Genomic DNA, 13,334 nt, shown 5'->3' with positions numbered 1-13,334 from the left:
ATATATATATATATATAATGCTCCACTGTAGTGCCAGTATATAATGCTCCTCCATGCCCCTTATAGTGCCAGTACATATATAATTCTCCTTGGTGCCCTCAGTAGTGCTGAATTGCCGACGTTTATTATTAACAAAAAAACAAAACAAATCACCTCACAACTGATCCCTGCTGCTGTCTGCGATGGAGGCCACAGATCATAATTGCCACGTCCCTGCACAGGTGGTTCTGATGACATCACCGCTACATCAGGGATGCTATTGCGACCTCTTGTGCCGTTCTACTGCCTCATAGGCCTTATGCAGTGAGCCCAGGATGGGAGAGGGGGAAAGGACAGGAGTGGTAGTGGTGGCGAGGATAGGAGTAGTAGTATTCACAGTAGAAATCCTCACTATGGCACTCCCTGGGCTGTGCAGTGATGAGAGGGGTGCACACTTTTCTTCAGTTGCTACTATGAATACTAATACTCCTATCCTCGCCACCACTACCATTCCTGCTCTCTTCCCCTCTCCCTTCCTAGGCTCACTGATTAAGGTTGAGGTGAAATATTGGTGGTATGAAACTAAAAATCTAAAAGTATAGAATGCAGATCTTCAGTCTTTATTTTCAGTCCTGTCAGCTAACCCTTTGTCTCTTTTCATGACAGGAAGATGGGTGTGCTAATGTCCAAGAGACAGACCGTGGAGCAGGTACAAAAGGTCAGCATTGCTGTCTCCGCATTCAAGGATGGACTCAAGGACAAACCGCTCAATAAGAGGAAATCTGAAGGCTGCATCAGGAAAGGGAGTAAAGGAGATGTGCTGGACCAAGTGTTGGAAGAAGAGAAAGATGCCAATGAATCTAACCCAGATTCCCCCTGTCAATCTCAACCCCGGCAGGAGAACCCAACAAACCGGGCAGCCTGGGAAAGACTAAGAGATGGGAAAGGGGTAGAACCTGATGAGTTTGATAAGTCCAAACGTTTTACCCCTCCTGCCTTTATCAGACCAACTCGTGCTCTAAATGATGATGATCCTCCGGAAATAAACCTGGACCAGAGGGAAGAGGTTAGTCAAATTAATGTGATTGTAAAACCAGTAAAAAAAAAAAAATTAACTTTGAATTTGGAAAAAAAATTAAGATTACTGAATAGGTTTCAATAGTAAAAGTTCTAAAATTTTATAGGTGTCTCATTCATTTTTGGGTCAACCTTATGTCTAACTTCCTATTATGACTGAATCTACTAACTCAACTTTCTTAACTAATCTTGATATCCTGTAACACTTGATTTCCTTAACACAATTAGTTTAGTTAACCATCTAGTTAAGTATATGTTTTAACTCTACTACATCTGTATATGGAGATTAAAAATGGCTTAATATAACCTGCGCACAGCTTGATAATTGCCTGGGGAAATCTAAGACGGTGTCTTCATTGTAGAGAAGTCATTTTCATATAGCAGTAAGTCTCCACAATGTCCCTGTTCTCCTCTATATTGGAGGTGGCCTGGAAAACATGGGCTAAAACCGGGGTCAGGCTAAGCAGCTAGTCCAGCAGAAGACAACTCAGTTTGAAGATGAGTTTGGAACCAGTCACTAGGACCTACTAGACTAGACAATGAGAATTTGGAGAATCTCATGTTTATTTAATTTCTAATAGTCTAGGTCATTTCCTATGGACAACCTCTGTAGCATAAAACATCCCTCAGACTAGTGACTTATCTATTCAGCTGTGATCGTCAGAGGTATCGTAGTGTGAATGTTTAGGTTCCTACTATTACATGCCGTACATTAATATAAGTAAGTAGACACCTTTGTTTTTCCATGATATGCTGAGGTTTCCTACTTCCGAAAGACATAAATGCTACATAGGAGGACAACAGCAATATCTACAGGGAGTGCAGAATTATTAGGCAAATGAGTATTTTGACCACATCATCCTCTTTATGCATGTTGTCTTACTCCAAGCTGTATAGGCTCGAAAGCCTACTACCAATTAAGCATATTAGGTAATGTGCATCTCTGTAATGAGAAGGGGTGTGGTCTAATGACATCAACACCCTATATCAGGTGTGCATAATTATTAGGCAACTTCCTTTCCTTTGGCAAAATGGGTCAAAAGAAGGACTTGACAGGCTCAGAAAAGTCAAAAATAGTGAGATATCTTGCAGAGGGATGCAGCACTCTTAAAATTGCAAAGCTTCTGAAGCGTGATCATCGAACAATCAAGCGTTTCATTCAAAATAGTCAACAGGTTAGCAAGAAGCGTGTGAAAAAACCAAGGCGCAAAATAACTGCCCATGAACTGAGAAAAGTCAAGCGTGCAGCTGCCAAGATGCCACTTGCCACCAGTTTGGCCATATTTCAGAGCTGCAACATCACTGGAGTGCCCAAAAGCACAAGGTGTGCAATACTCAGAGACATGGCCAAGGTAAGAAAGGCTGAAAGACGACCACCACTGAACAAGACACACAAGCTGAAACGCCAAGACTGGGCCAAGAAATATCTCAAGACTGATTTTTCTAAGGTTTTATGGACTGATGAAATGAGAGTGAGTCTTGATGGGCCAGATGGATGGGCCCGTGGCTGGATTGGTAAAGGGCAGAGAGCTCCAGTCTGACTCAGACGCCAGCAAGGTGGAGGTGGAGTACTGGTTTGGGCTGGTATCATCAAAGATGAGCTTGTGGGGCCTTTTCGGGTTGAGGATGGAGTCAAGCTCAACTCCCAGTCCTACTGCCAGTCTCTGGAAGACACCTTCTTCAAGCAGTGGTACAGGAAGAAGTCTGCATCCTTCAAGAAAAACATGATTTTCATGCAGGACAATGCTCCATCACACGCGTCCAAGTACTCCACAGCGTGGCTGGCAAGAAAGGGTATAAAAGAAGAAAAACTAATGACTAGTGATGAGCGGCAGGGGCAATATTCGAATTCGCGATATTTCGCGAATATTTGGGCCAATATTCGCCATATATTCGCAAATTCGCGAATTCATGATCTCCAGGTATTATTTTCTTGATTGCAAAAATTCGCATAAAATTCGCATACAATTCTTATCGATTTGTAATCGAATATTCGCAATTACGAATATATTTTGCGATTCGAATATTCGTGATCAACACTACTCATCACTACTCCTAAAGTCAAGTATATTGCAGCATTCTTATTGGCCCACAAGCTAGAAGCAGGAAGGGATCATGTGTACTGATTAAAAAAAAAAAATAATCGAAAAAAAAAAATCGGAAAAAAAATCGAATACTCGAAATTACGAATATATATAACTGTATTCGAAATATTCGCGAATTTTCGAAGTACCTATATTCGCGATAAAAATTCGAAATTCGAATATTCGTGATCAACACTACTAATGACATGGCCTCCTTGTTCACCTGATCTGAACCCCATTGAGAACCTGTGGTCCATCATCAAATGTGAGATTTACAAGGAGGGAAAACAGTACACCTCTCTGAACAGTGTCTGGGAGGCTGTGGTTGCTGCTGCACGCAATGTTGATGGTGAACAGATCAAAACACTGACAGAATCCATGGATGGCAGGCTTTTGAGTGTCCTTGCAAAGAAAGGTGGCTATATTGGTCACTGATTTTTTTGTTTTTGAATGTCAGAAATGTATATTTGTGAATGTTGAGATGTTATATTGGTTTCACTGGTAAAAATAAATTATTGAAATGGGTATATATTTGTTTTTTGTTAAGTTGCCTAATAATTATGCACAGTAATAGTCACCTGCACACACAGATATCCCCCTAAAATAGCTAAAGCTAAAAACAAACTAAAAACTACTTCCAAAAATATTCAGCTTTGCTATTAATGAGTTTTTTGGGTTCATTGAGAACATGGTTGTTGTTCAATAATAAAATTAATCCTCAAAAATACAACTTGCCTAATAATTCTGCACTCCCTGTATAGAGTTGCCAACTGTTGATCATAGGCAATATTTTTGGCTTCTAATTAAAGGACATATCTATTTTATCTCAGCATTAAGTCATCAGCCAGTCCTCTTATACACAAGCATGCGGTACTTTTTTTCTATTTAAAATAAAAAAGGGATCTCAGGTGGAAATGGCTTAAACGGATGCAAAAAAAATTGCTACAGGATCCGTATATTTTATTTTTTCTGTTCTTCTGATGGATCCGAAGAACGGGAAATGAAACAGAGATGTGAACTCTCCCTAAGATAGTTGGTCACTCTCGCCAAAATGTGTTATTTCAACCACTGGGACATCAAATTTGTGAACAAACTGGTCCTATCCCCATGCTTAAAGAGGACCTGACTGTTTTAGTAACTACTTGAATTCCCCATGAAATAACAAATAACAATTCTGGAGTATCTATTCTTGTGACTCTATGTTGTTCCATTTCTCTGTCATTTGTACTAGAAGTATATAAATGAATTTCCAGCAGTCTGACATTATCCAATCAGTGCTGCCAGTGTAAAACTGGGCAGGGACACCTCCCAACTGGTAACACCCATGAGTACCCTTACTGCAGACTGCTAGAAATTCATTAATAAATTCTACTACAAATAATAAAGGAACGACACAACATAGAGTCATAAGAATAGATGCTTCAGAATTGTTATTACATAGGGGATGCAAGTAGTTACTAAAACAGACATTTTGTACAGTTGCATAACAAAAACAGCGCTGTCACCATTATACACTGCAAACATACAGTAATATACTGTCTAAGTAGCAGTGCCACACAATACCTGCTGTAATTAAATGCCATCAAGTAAAATCAATATACAGTGACAAAACAACACTTCCATATACACATAGTAATCTCATAGCAGTGCTATACAAATGATGTTAAGACTTGCCCAGGTTGCAAGCCATGCGACATCTGTGGTGCTCTCTTCAGCAGGGACAATATAGGGGCTCTCTCATCTTAGACATTGATAGTATATCTCTATGATATGACATCAATGTCAGATAGATGTGGCTCCCACCTCTGGGACCCGCATCTATCTCCAGAACAGGACCCCCAAAGTGAGCGGAGAGCAGCTGGGCATTTCTGCGTGACTGCCAAAAACATCTGAGCTCTGGCTCGGCTATCTCTGGCAGTCCTATAGAGGTGAACTGAGATGTGGCCGCGCTCGCGCAGTGTGCTCTCCACTCCTTTCTGTGGGGCTTCTGAAAATAGCTGAGCGGGGTTGGGTATTGTAATGGGAGAATATTAATCACTAATATTTATGCAAATATCGATAATTAATATTCATAAATAGGAAGAGCCGACTACCGAGGACTCCGCCTATTTATACCTTTTATAATAATGATACTCTACTTTCACTTTGCCTTACACTAATCACTAAGCTAGCTGCATGCGCCTTACTGAACTATCGCTAATAACCACACGTTACACAGATAGTTACAAATAAAACAAGATATTTATTAATACCTACAGTACACTACGCACGCAATACAATAACAGTACAGTACTAACAATACAGTACTATAAATACAGCACTAAATTACACTACACGGTTCCCAAGCTCCACCCACAAAGTAACTATACAGTATACACACATACATTCATTAGCAGCCCACCCAACCTGGCTCTAAGCTATGCCTATGGGAGGCAAAGGGTTAACACACACTCAGCTGCTGCTGGGGTAAGCAGGCAGCAGTGAAGGGGTGAAGGATTACAGGGCAGCTACAGGGGTAACTGGAGCTGCCTCAAGGGTACAGGGCTGAGGTTAATGCTGAAGGAGTTCAGCAGCCAGGGTTAGGGGATAGTTGGTGAGGACAGGGCCTGCAGGGATAGGGATTGTAATGGGATGTGTTGGTGGCAGGGAAGTGGTTACTATTGTTGGGGATATAGGGGGTATGTGAGGGGTAGGTAGGGGCTAGACAGGTAGATACTTAGCCCTTCCAGGGTTACTAGGCCTTCTCCGGGTGCATGTCATGGAGCTGCTCTCTCCCATGTGTCTGTGTTTGTAGTCCAGTTCCAAGAGCCCTTGTTCCTCGCTTGGGACTCCTATATCAGCCTCAGAAACAGCTCACCTCCCCCCCTCCTCAGGCATGTGACATCATAGTGTGCCTTCCTCAAATCCCAAGAGTCCTCCCCCCTAGTCCTAAAATGCTGGAAGTAGGGGCCTGGAGTTTAGCCATGGGGCAGAGGTGTGGAAAACAGGTTTAAGATGTCTCTGGTTAGAAAGCCCCCTGACAAACGGTGCCAGAGAGTCTGCAATCTCTTTGTCCTGAGTTGGCCAGCAAAGAAGACTAGATACTAATCAGCTGTTATCCTACAGGCTATCAGCACAAGTTTTTCTCTAAACATAGGGGATGAACTGTTGATAAGAGTTGATACGGAATTGAATCTAGGGAATATTTAATACACTTCCATCTACATATATACATACATATATATATATATATATATATATATATATATATATACTTATTTGGGGGCACACTAGGGGTAGATGTGCGCAGATGCTGGACACATCTGCGCACATCATCCTATAATGAGGCTATTTAAGTATGCATATCTATTATACATGCATGCACGTGTTTGCATGCATATATATATATATATATATGCATACGTCTCAACCCTTCCTCAACAATTCCCCTGTTGTCGGAAATACGACAATATCTTGGGGGAAAGGGTTGAGATATATTTGCCCCCCCTCAACCCCATCCTTGGTGGAAGTTCAGGAAGAACTGTAGTGCACACTGATATTTAGGTACCTAGACATCCCTCATCCAGCTTCCTCCGACCTGCCCTTCACCGTAACCCACTCTTCCATCCACAGGATACACCGTCTTCTTCTCGACATCTTTTGAATAGTCTTCCAGTGTCGGCCACTCCCAATGTTTGGAGTGACCACACACCCACAGTCTCTCGGTAATATTGCCGATCTTCAGGTATGGCCCGCCTCCAAGGAATCTGGAGCGGGTTCACCCTTACAACCTTTAACTGGCCTTTCTTTCAAGTAATAGTCTTCCAGTGTCGGCCACTCCCAATGTTTGGAGTGACCACACCCCCACAGTCTCTCGGTAATATTGCCGATCTTCAGGTATGGCCCGCCTCCAAGGAATCTGGAGCGGGTTCACCCTTACAACCTTTAACTGGCCTTTCTTTCAAGTAATAGTCTTCCAGTGTCAGCCACCCCCAATGTTTGGAGTGACCACACCCCCACAGTCTCTCTGTATTATTGCCGATCTTCAGGTATGGCCCGCCTCCAAGGAATCTGGAGCGGGTTCACCCTTACAGCCTTAGTCTCCAACTTTCTTCAAGCACAACTTTCGTCCAACGTCTCTTGTTCCATCTTGATGGGCGCGGTTCTCCCATGGACAGATTAATAGGTCTTTACACGGCAGGTCAGAGCGAGGTGATGTCTTGGTACCTAAATTCTAACTGCGGAGAACACCTCCACCACACTACACATCGAGCTCCCCCCTTAAGAACTTCACCGTTCCAGGGTTCAAGGTGGCAAATGGCAGACAGAGGAGGCCTGTCCCTATCGTGTCCTAATCTTATCCCCATTCACACAAACACAGGTCACATCCCTCCCAACACCACCAAATTCCATTAAATGTGTGTACCCATAGAGACTCATGCAACCTGGCCTATCTCTCTACACCTCCAATAACACAGGTAGGTCGTAGACCCACGTGTCAATGGAAAATGACTATAGGATGCAAATGTGTACAGCCAAATTATAACTCACTGCAGTGTGTTGGGCTAGTTTCAATGGGTATAGGCTGTCACACATTTGTACCTAGAGTGTCCATGGGTACACAATCAACAACAAACAAAATCAATATATGTACATAGCGCTATGGGGTTTCAGGATAGCACAAGTTATACGTCCTGAACCCTCATAGGAAACAAAGTGTGTCTATAAGATATTTGGCTACAGGACTATGTTGGAGTTATGTCCTGAGCCTCCTCCTCCGGTTAGTTCGGTAAAGTTCTGTCTGGTTCTAGTGTGTTTGGTCAATAAGTCCCTTGACCCTCCGAGATGATGATGCCCAGAACCAAGAGAAGTTTCACTGGGTGAAACAAGAGATCGTAGCTGTCTAAGCTCTTCCACCCGAACATCTACAAGTCTTTCTCCAGAGCCTGTGATAATGCTCCCGCTGGATTGTGGTACAGTCCTCTATCTCTTGAAAACCTCTGAACAAAGGTTGTTTGATTGCCAAAATCCAGTGGGATCCTCTAGAGCCTCACAAGAGTGTCAGGGGGGATAGCTAGTCTCTTCTGTGGCATCATCTGGGTTTTTCCTCTGCTACATAGTGAACACACCTATGACAGAAGAAAATACCAGGCGCTCCTGGGGGATTTCTCCCCTCCGGTGCAGTTAGTTGCACTACCCCAGCCCCTATACCTTTGACCCAAGAAGATAAAGGCATTGGGCTGACCTCCATCTCCCAGGACCCCTCTTTATCTCAACACTGGTGTGAGAACACCCTACCGACTAAGTTAGGATGTCAGAGGGGAGCTGCGGATGAAGCACCATCTAGTAATTAATGGCACTGTATCCCTGTCCACTCATATGTACAAACCGGATTCCAAAAAAGTTGGGACACTATACAAATCGTGAATAAAAACTGAATGCAATGATTTGGAGGTGCCAACTTCTAATATTTTATTCAGAATAGAACATAAATCACGGAACAAAAGTTTAAACTGAGAAAATGTACAATTTTAAGGGAAAAATATGTTGAATCAGAATTTCATGGTGTCAACAAATCCCCAAAAAGTTGGGACAAGGCCATTTTCACCACTGGGTGGCATCTCCCCTTCTTCTTACAACACTCAACAGACGTCTGGGGACCGAGGAGACCAGTTTCTCAAGTTTAGAAATAGGAATGCTCTCCCATTCTTGTCTAATACAGGCCTCTAACTGTTCAATCGTCTTGGGCCTTCTTTGTTGCACCTTCCTCTTTATGATGCGCCAAATGTTCTCTATAGGTGAAAGATCTGGACTGCAGACTGGCCATTTCAGTACCCGGATCCTTCTCCTACCCAGCCATGATGTTGTGATTGATGCAGAATGTGGTCTGGCATTATCTTATTGAAAAATGCAGGGTCTTCCCTGAAAGAGATGACATCTGGATGGGAGCATATGTTGTTCTAGAACCTGAATATATTTTTCTGCATTGATGGTGCCTTTCGAGACATGCAAGCTGCCCATGCCACACGCACTCATGCAACCCCATAACATCAGAGATGCAGGCTTCTGAACTGAGCGTTGATACCAACTTGGGTTGTCCTTGTCCTCTTTGGTCCGGATGACATGGCGTCCCAGATTTCCAAAAATAACTTTGAATCGTGACTCGTCTGACCACAGAACAGTCTTCCATTTTGCCACACTCCATTTTAATGATCCCTGGCCCAGTGAAAACGCCTGAGCTTGTGGATCTTGCTTAGAAGAGGCTTCTTCTTTGCACTGTAGAGTTTCAGCTGGCAACGGCGGATGGCACGGTGGATTGTGCTCACTGACAATGGTTTCTGGAAGTATTCCTGAGCCCATTCTGTGATTTCCTTTACAGTAGCATTCCTGTTTGTGGTGCAGTGTCGTTTAAGGGCCCGGAGATCACGGGCATCCAGTATGGTTTTACGGCCTTGACCCTTACGCACAGAGATTGTTCCAGATTCTATGAATCTTCGGATGATGTTATGCACAGTTAATGATGATAGATACAAAGTCTTTGCAATTTTTCGCTGGGTAACACCTTTCTGATATTGCTTCACTATCTTTCTGCGTAACATTGTGGTAATTGGTGATCCTCTACCCATCTTGGCTTCTGAGAGACACTGCCACTCTGAGAAGCTCTTTTTATACCCAATCATGTTGCCAATTGACCTAATTAGTGTTAATTGGTCTTCCAGCTCTTCGTTATGCTCAAATTTACTTTTTCCAGCCTCTTATTGCTACTTGTCCCAACTTTTTAGGGATTTGTTGACACTGTGAAAATTTGAATCAACGTATTTTTCCTTTAAAATGATACATTTACTCGGATTAAATGTTTGATCTGTCATCTACGTTCTATTACAAATAAAATATTGACATTTGGCATCTCCACATCATTGCATTCAGTTTTTATTCACAATTTGTTTAGTGTCCCAACTTTTTGGGAATCCGGTTTGTACCCGAGCTGATTTCCCCCTGTCGTCCTGTTTTGTGGAGGCCGGCAGAATCCATGGCATAAGTACTGCCTAGACTCTTTAGGACTCCACAACCCAAGAACACAGTCCACACTCCGCCGCCAGTCACCCTGCGTCCAATCCCAATTAGAGCTGTGCCACCTGATCAGACCAGAGTGCGCGGAGCAACATTACACCAATGTTGCCTGTCCGCCTTAGTCCCCAGTATAACACAGCCCCACCGAAAACCTTGAGCACAAACAGTGTTATCTGTATCGATCTGAGACCCTGGTTGCCCAGAATAATATCACACCATCCTTTGTGTGCTGCATGGAGAAGGTCCTTTAATCCGGAACGCCTTCTCCCGACCAGCAGGAATTCCCGTGTGAAATTATCTGCTCGCGAACCTATACGTTCCTGATCCACAGTATAACACTGTCCCACTCGAAGGGGACACAAGAATGAATCAAAACAGCAGCGACTGGACTCACAGCGGGGAATGTAAACTACAACAATCAGCAGGATGAGACACATTCATAGACAAGGACCTCTTCCGTACACATAAAAAACATACAAACAGGTAATAAACACACAACATGGACATACACGGGGAACAGACGGTGTGACAAATAGTACAGGGGTTTCAAATGTTGCCTAGCCTAACTTGGCCATTCTGACACCTCAGCGCCTTATGAGGCATGTGTCGCTGAGAGGTAACCCCTTTATGGCCAAACTGACTAGACCCCACTGCACGATTTGTTACCTGGATCCCATCACTGGACACATTGCAATTCCTTGCACAAGTGCAATTCCTTGCAATGTGTCCTTTGTTCACACACCTGAAGCACCTGATTGGGCTTTCTGTCCTGTGTGCTTTGTTCTTACTTGTTTTGCAGTGCTTCGCTATATGACCCAAGCCACCACACGCAAAACATTTGATGTTTGCACGGCATGGCTTAGGTCCGTCCACACTGCATCCACGCTCTCTGAATTGTTCCATCCTCAGGGAGGCACTTTTCACGATCTTTCTTTTTCCCAAAGTCAGGGAAAAATCTCTGGACAGGCTTGGTCTGGTGATTTGGCCTGTCACAGACTACTCTCCCCCCTTTTTGCCCTAGACAGGACAAAGTTTTGGGAGATTCCGGCCCTGACTTTACGGAAAAAGAAAGGGCCGGCACCAAATCGGTGATGACCTGTTGCATGCCAGTCATTATCTGGGAGCTTACAGCAACCTGAGCCTTCAATTTGGCTACCGTCACATCAGTAGAGGCAGGCCGCTCCTTGAAGGCCTTGACCTAAGTATAAGACTGAGTCAACTTAGCCTCGATTTCCTCCTTCTGCCTCTGCAGCTCTACTAACTGTGACTGTAACCTAGCCACCTGCGCATCTTGGTCCACGGTAGACTGTACATTCTCTGCCAGCTGTGCCCGCAATGCCGAAACCTGGTCCGAAATACTGGCACAGCACTGGCAGTGAATGGTCGGAGGAATTGTCTCCGTTGACTGAGACACCAGCGCAACTTCCTTTGGCTTTCAGATGCTAACCTCAAATGTATGCACAAGTTTGGCTAGCATCCAAAGCCGTTTGGTGGCCTTCAACACCATCCGTTTGTTAACACAGAGCTTGTCATAGCTACAAGCCTGTGCTAACAAATCGGACCACAGCATTTCTGCTGACTTGTATGTGGTGGGGAGGATGGGATTGAAAGTGCTGTGTCTGCTCAAGTGTTGCAGTGTGGAGTCCATACTCACTTTTTGATGAGCATCCATCTTCTCATTGGTGCCGTACCTCTTCGTCCTACGCAGCTGCTTGGAAGAGGTCCTTTTTCTCCCGGATCGCCTCTTCCCGACCAGCCGGACTTGTACGCAGCTCCAACGAAGATGGATCTCCTCCAGTGACGTGTCCTCTTCTCCCTTGCAACACTCGAGCGATGCAGTGACCGTGTAAATCAAATATAAAAATATTAATACACAGATAGATTATAGATTCTCTGCTAACGATTTTGATCTGCGTTTGGTACTATAAGGAAGAGTCGCGTTACCTGTCCGAATTATCAGGTCCTAGACGCTCAGACCACTGACCGCGCCTCTCTTGCCTGATAATTCACAGTATAAGCAACCTCAAAACCAAACACAGATTTCAAAATCTAAGCAGTGGGTCTGGCTCGCCAATGTAATGGGAGAATATTAATCACTAATATTTATGCAAATATCGATAACTAATATTCATAAATAGGAGGAGTCGACTACCGAGGACTCTGCCTATTTATACCTTTATAATAATAATACTCTACTTTCACTTTGCCTTACGCTAATCACTAAGCTAGCTGCATGCGCGTTACTGAACTATCGCTAATAACCACACGTTACACAGATAGTTACAAATAAAACAAGATATTTATTAATACCTACAGTACACTACGCACGCAATACACTAACAGTACAGTACTAACAATACAGTACTATAAATACAGCACTAAATTACACTACACGGTTCCCAAGCTCCACCCACAAAGTAACTATACAGTATACACACATACATTCATTAGCAGCCCACCCAACCTGGCTCTAAGCTATGCCTATGGGAGGCAAAGGGTTAACACACACTCAGCTGCTGCTGGGGTAAGCAGGCAGCAGTGAAGGGGTGAAGGATTACAGGGCAGCTACAGGGGTAACTGGGGCTGCCTCAAGGGTACAGGGCTGAGGTTAATGCTGCAGGAGTTCAGCAGCCAGGGTTAGGGGATAGTTGGTGAGGACAGGGCTTGCAGGGATAGGGATTGTAATGGGATGTGTTGGTGGCAGGGAAGGGGTTACTATTGTTGGGGATATAGGGGGTATGTGAGGGGTAGGTAGGGGCTAGACAGGTAGATACTTAGCCCTTCCAGGGTTACTAGGCCTTCTCCAGGTGCACGTCATGGAGCTGCTCTCTCCCATGTGTCTGTGTTTGTAGTCCAGTTCCAAGAGCCCTTGTTCCTCGCTTGGGACTTCTATATCAGCCCCAGAAACAGCTCACCTTCCCCCCTCCTCAGGCATGTGATATCATAGTGTGCCTTCCTCAAATCCCAAGAGTCCTCCCCCCAGTCCCAAAATGCTGGAAGTAGGGGCCTGGAGTTTAGCCATGGGGCAGAGGTGTGGAAAACAGGTTTAAGATGTCTCTGGTTAGAAAGCCCCCTGACAAACGGTGCCAGAGAGTCTGCAATCTCTTTGTCCTGAGGTGGCCAGCAAAGAAGACTAGATACTAA

General features: G+C 44.1%; 1 protein-coding gene across 1 annotated transcript in view; it reads left to right on the top strand.

Annotated features, from left to right (window-relative positions):
• The first annotated feature begins 649 nt into the window (after positions 1 to 649).
• PHF24 (PHD finger protein 24) overlaps positions 650 to 13,334 on the top strand; it is a 68,158-nt gene continuing 55,473 nt past the window's right edge. The window contains exon 1 of the mRNA XM_044292599.1: positions 650 to 1,045. Coding sequence (XP_044148534.1) covers positions 650 to 1,045 — 396 coding nt within the window. The remainder of the gene's footprint in view (positions 1,046 to 13,334) is intronic.

This window comes from Bufo gargarizans, chromosome 1 (genome assembly GCF_014858855.1).
Source record: "Bufo gargarizans isolate SCDJY-AF-19 chromosome 1, ASM1485885v1, whole genome shotgun sequence".
Classification (NCBI taxonomy): domain Eukaryota; kingdom Metazoa; phylum Chordata; class Amphibia; order Anura; family Bufonidae; genus Bufo; species Bufo gargarizans.
The sequence above is the reverse complement of the archived record's forward strand: the minus strand, read 5'-3'. Positions and strand labels throughout refer to the sequence as shown.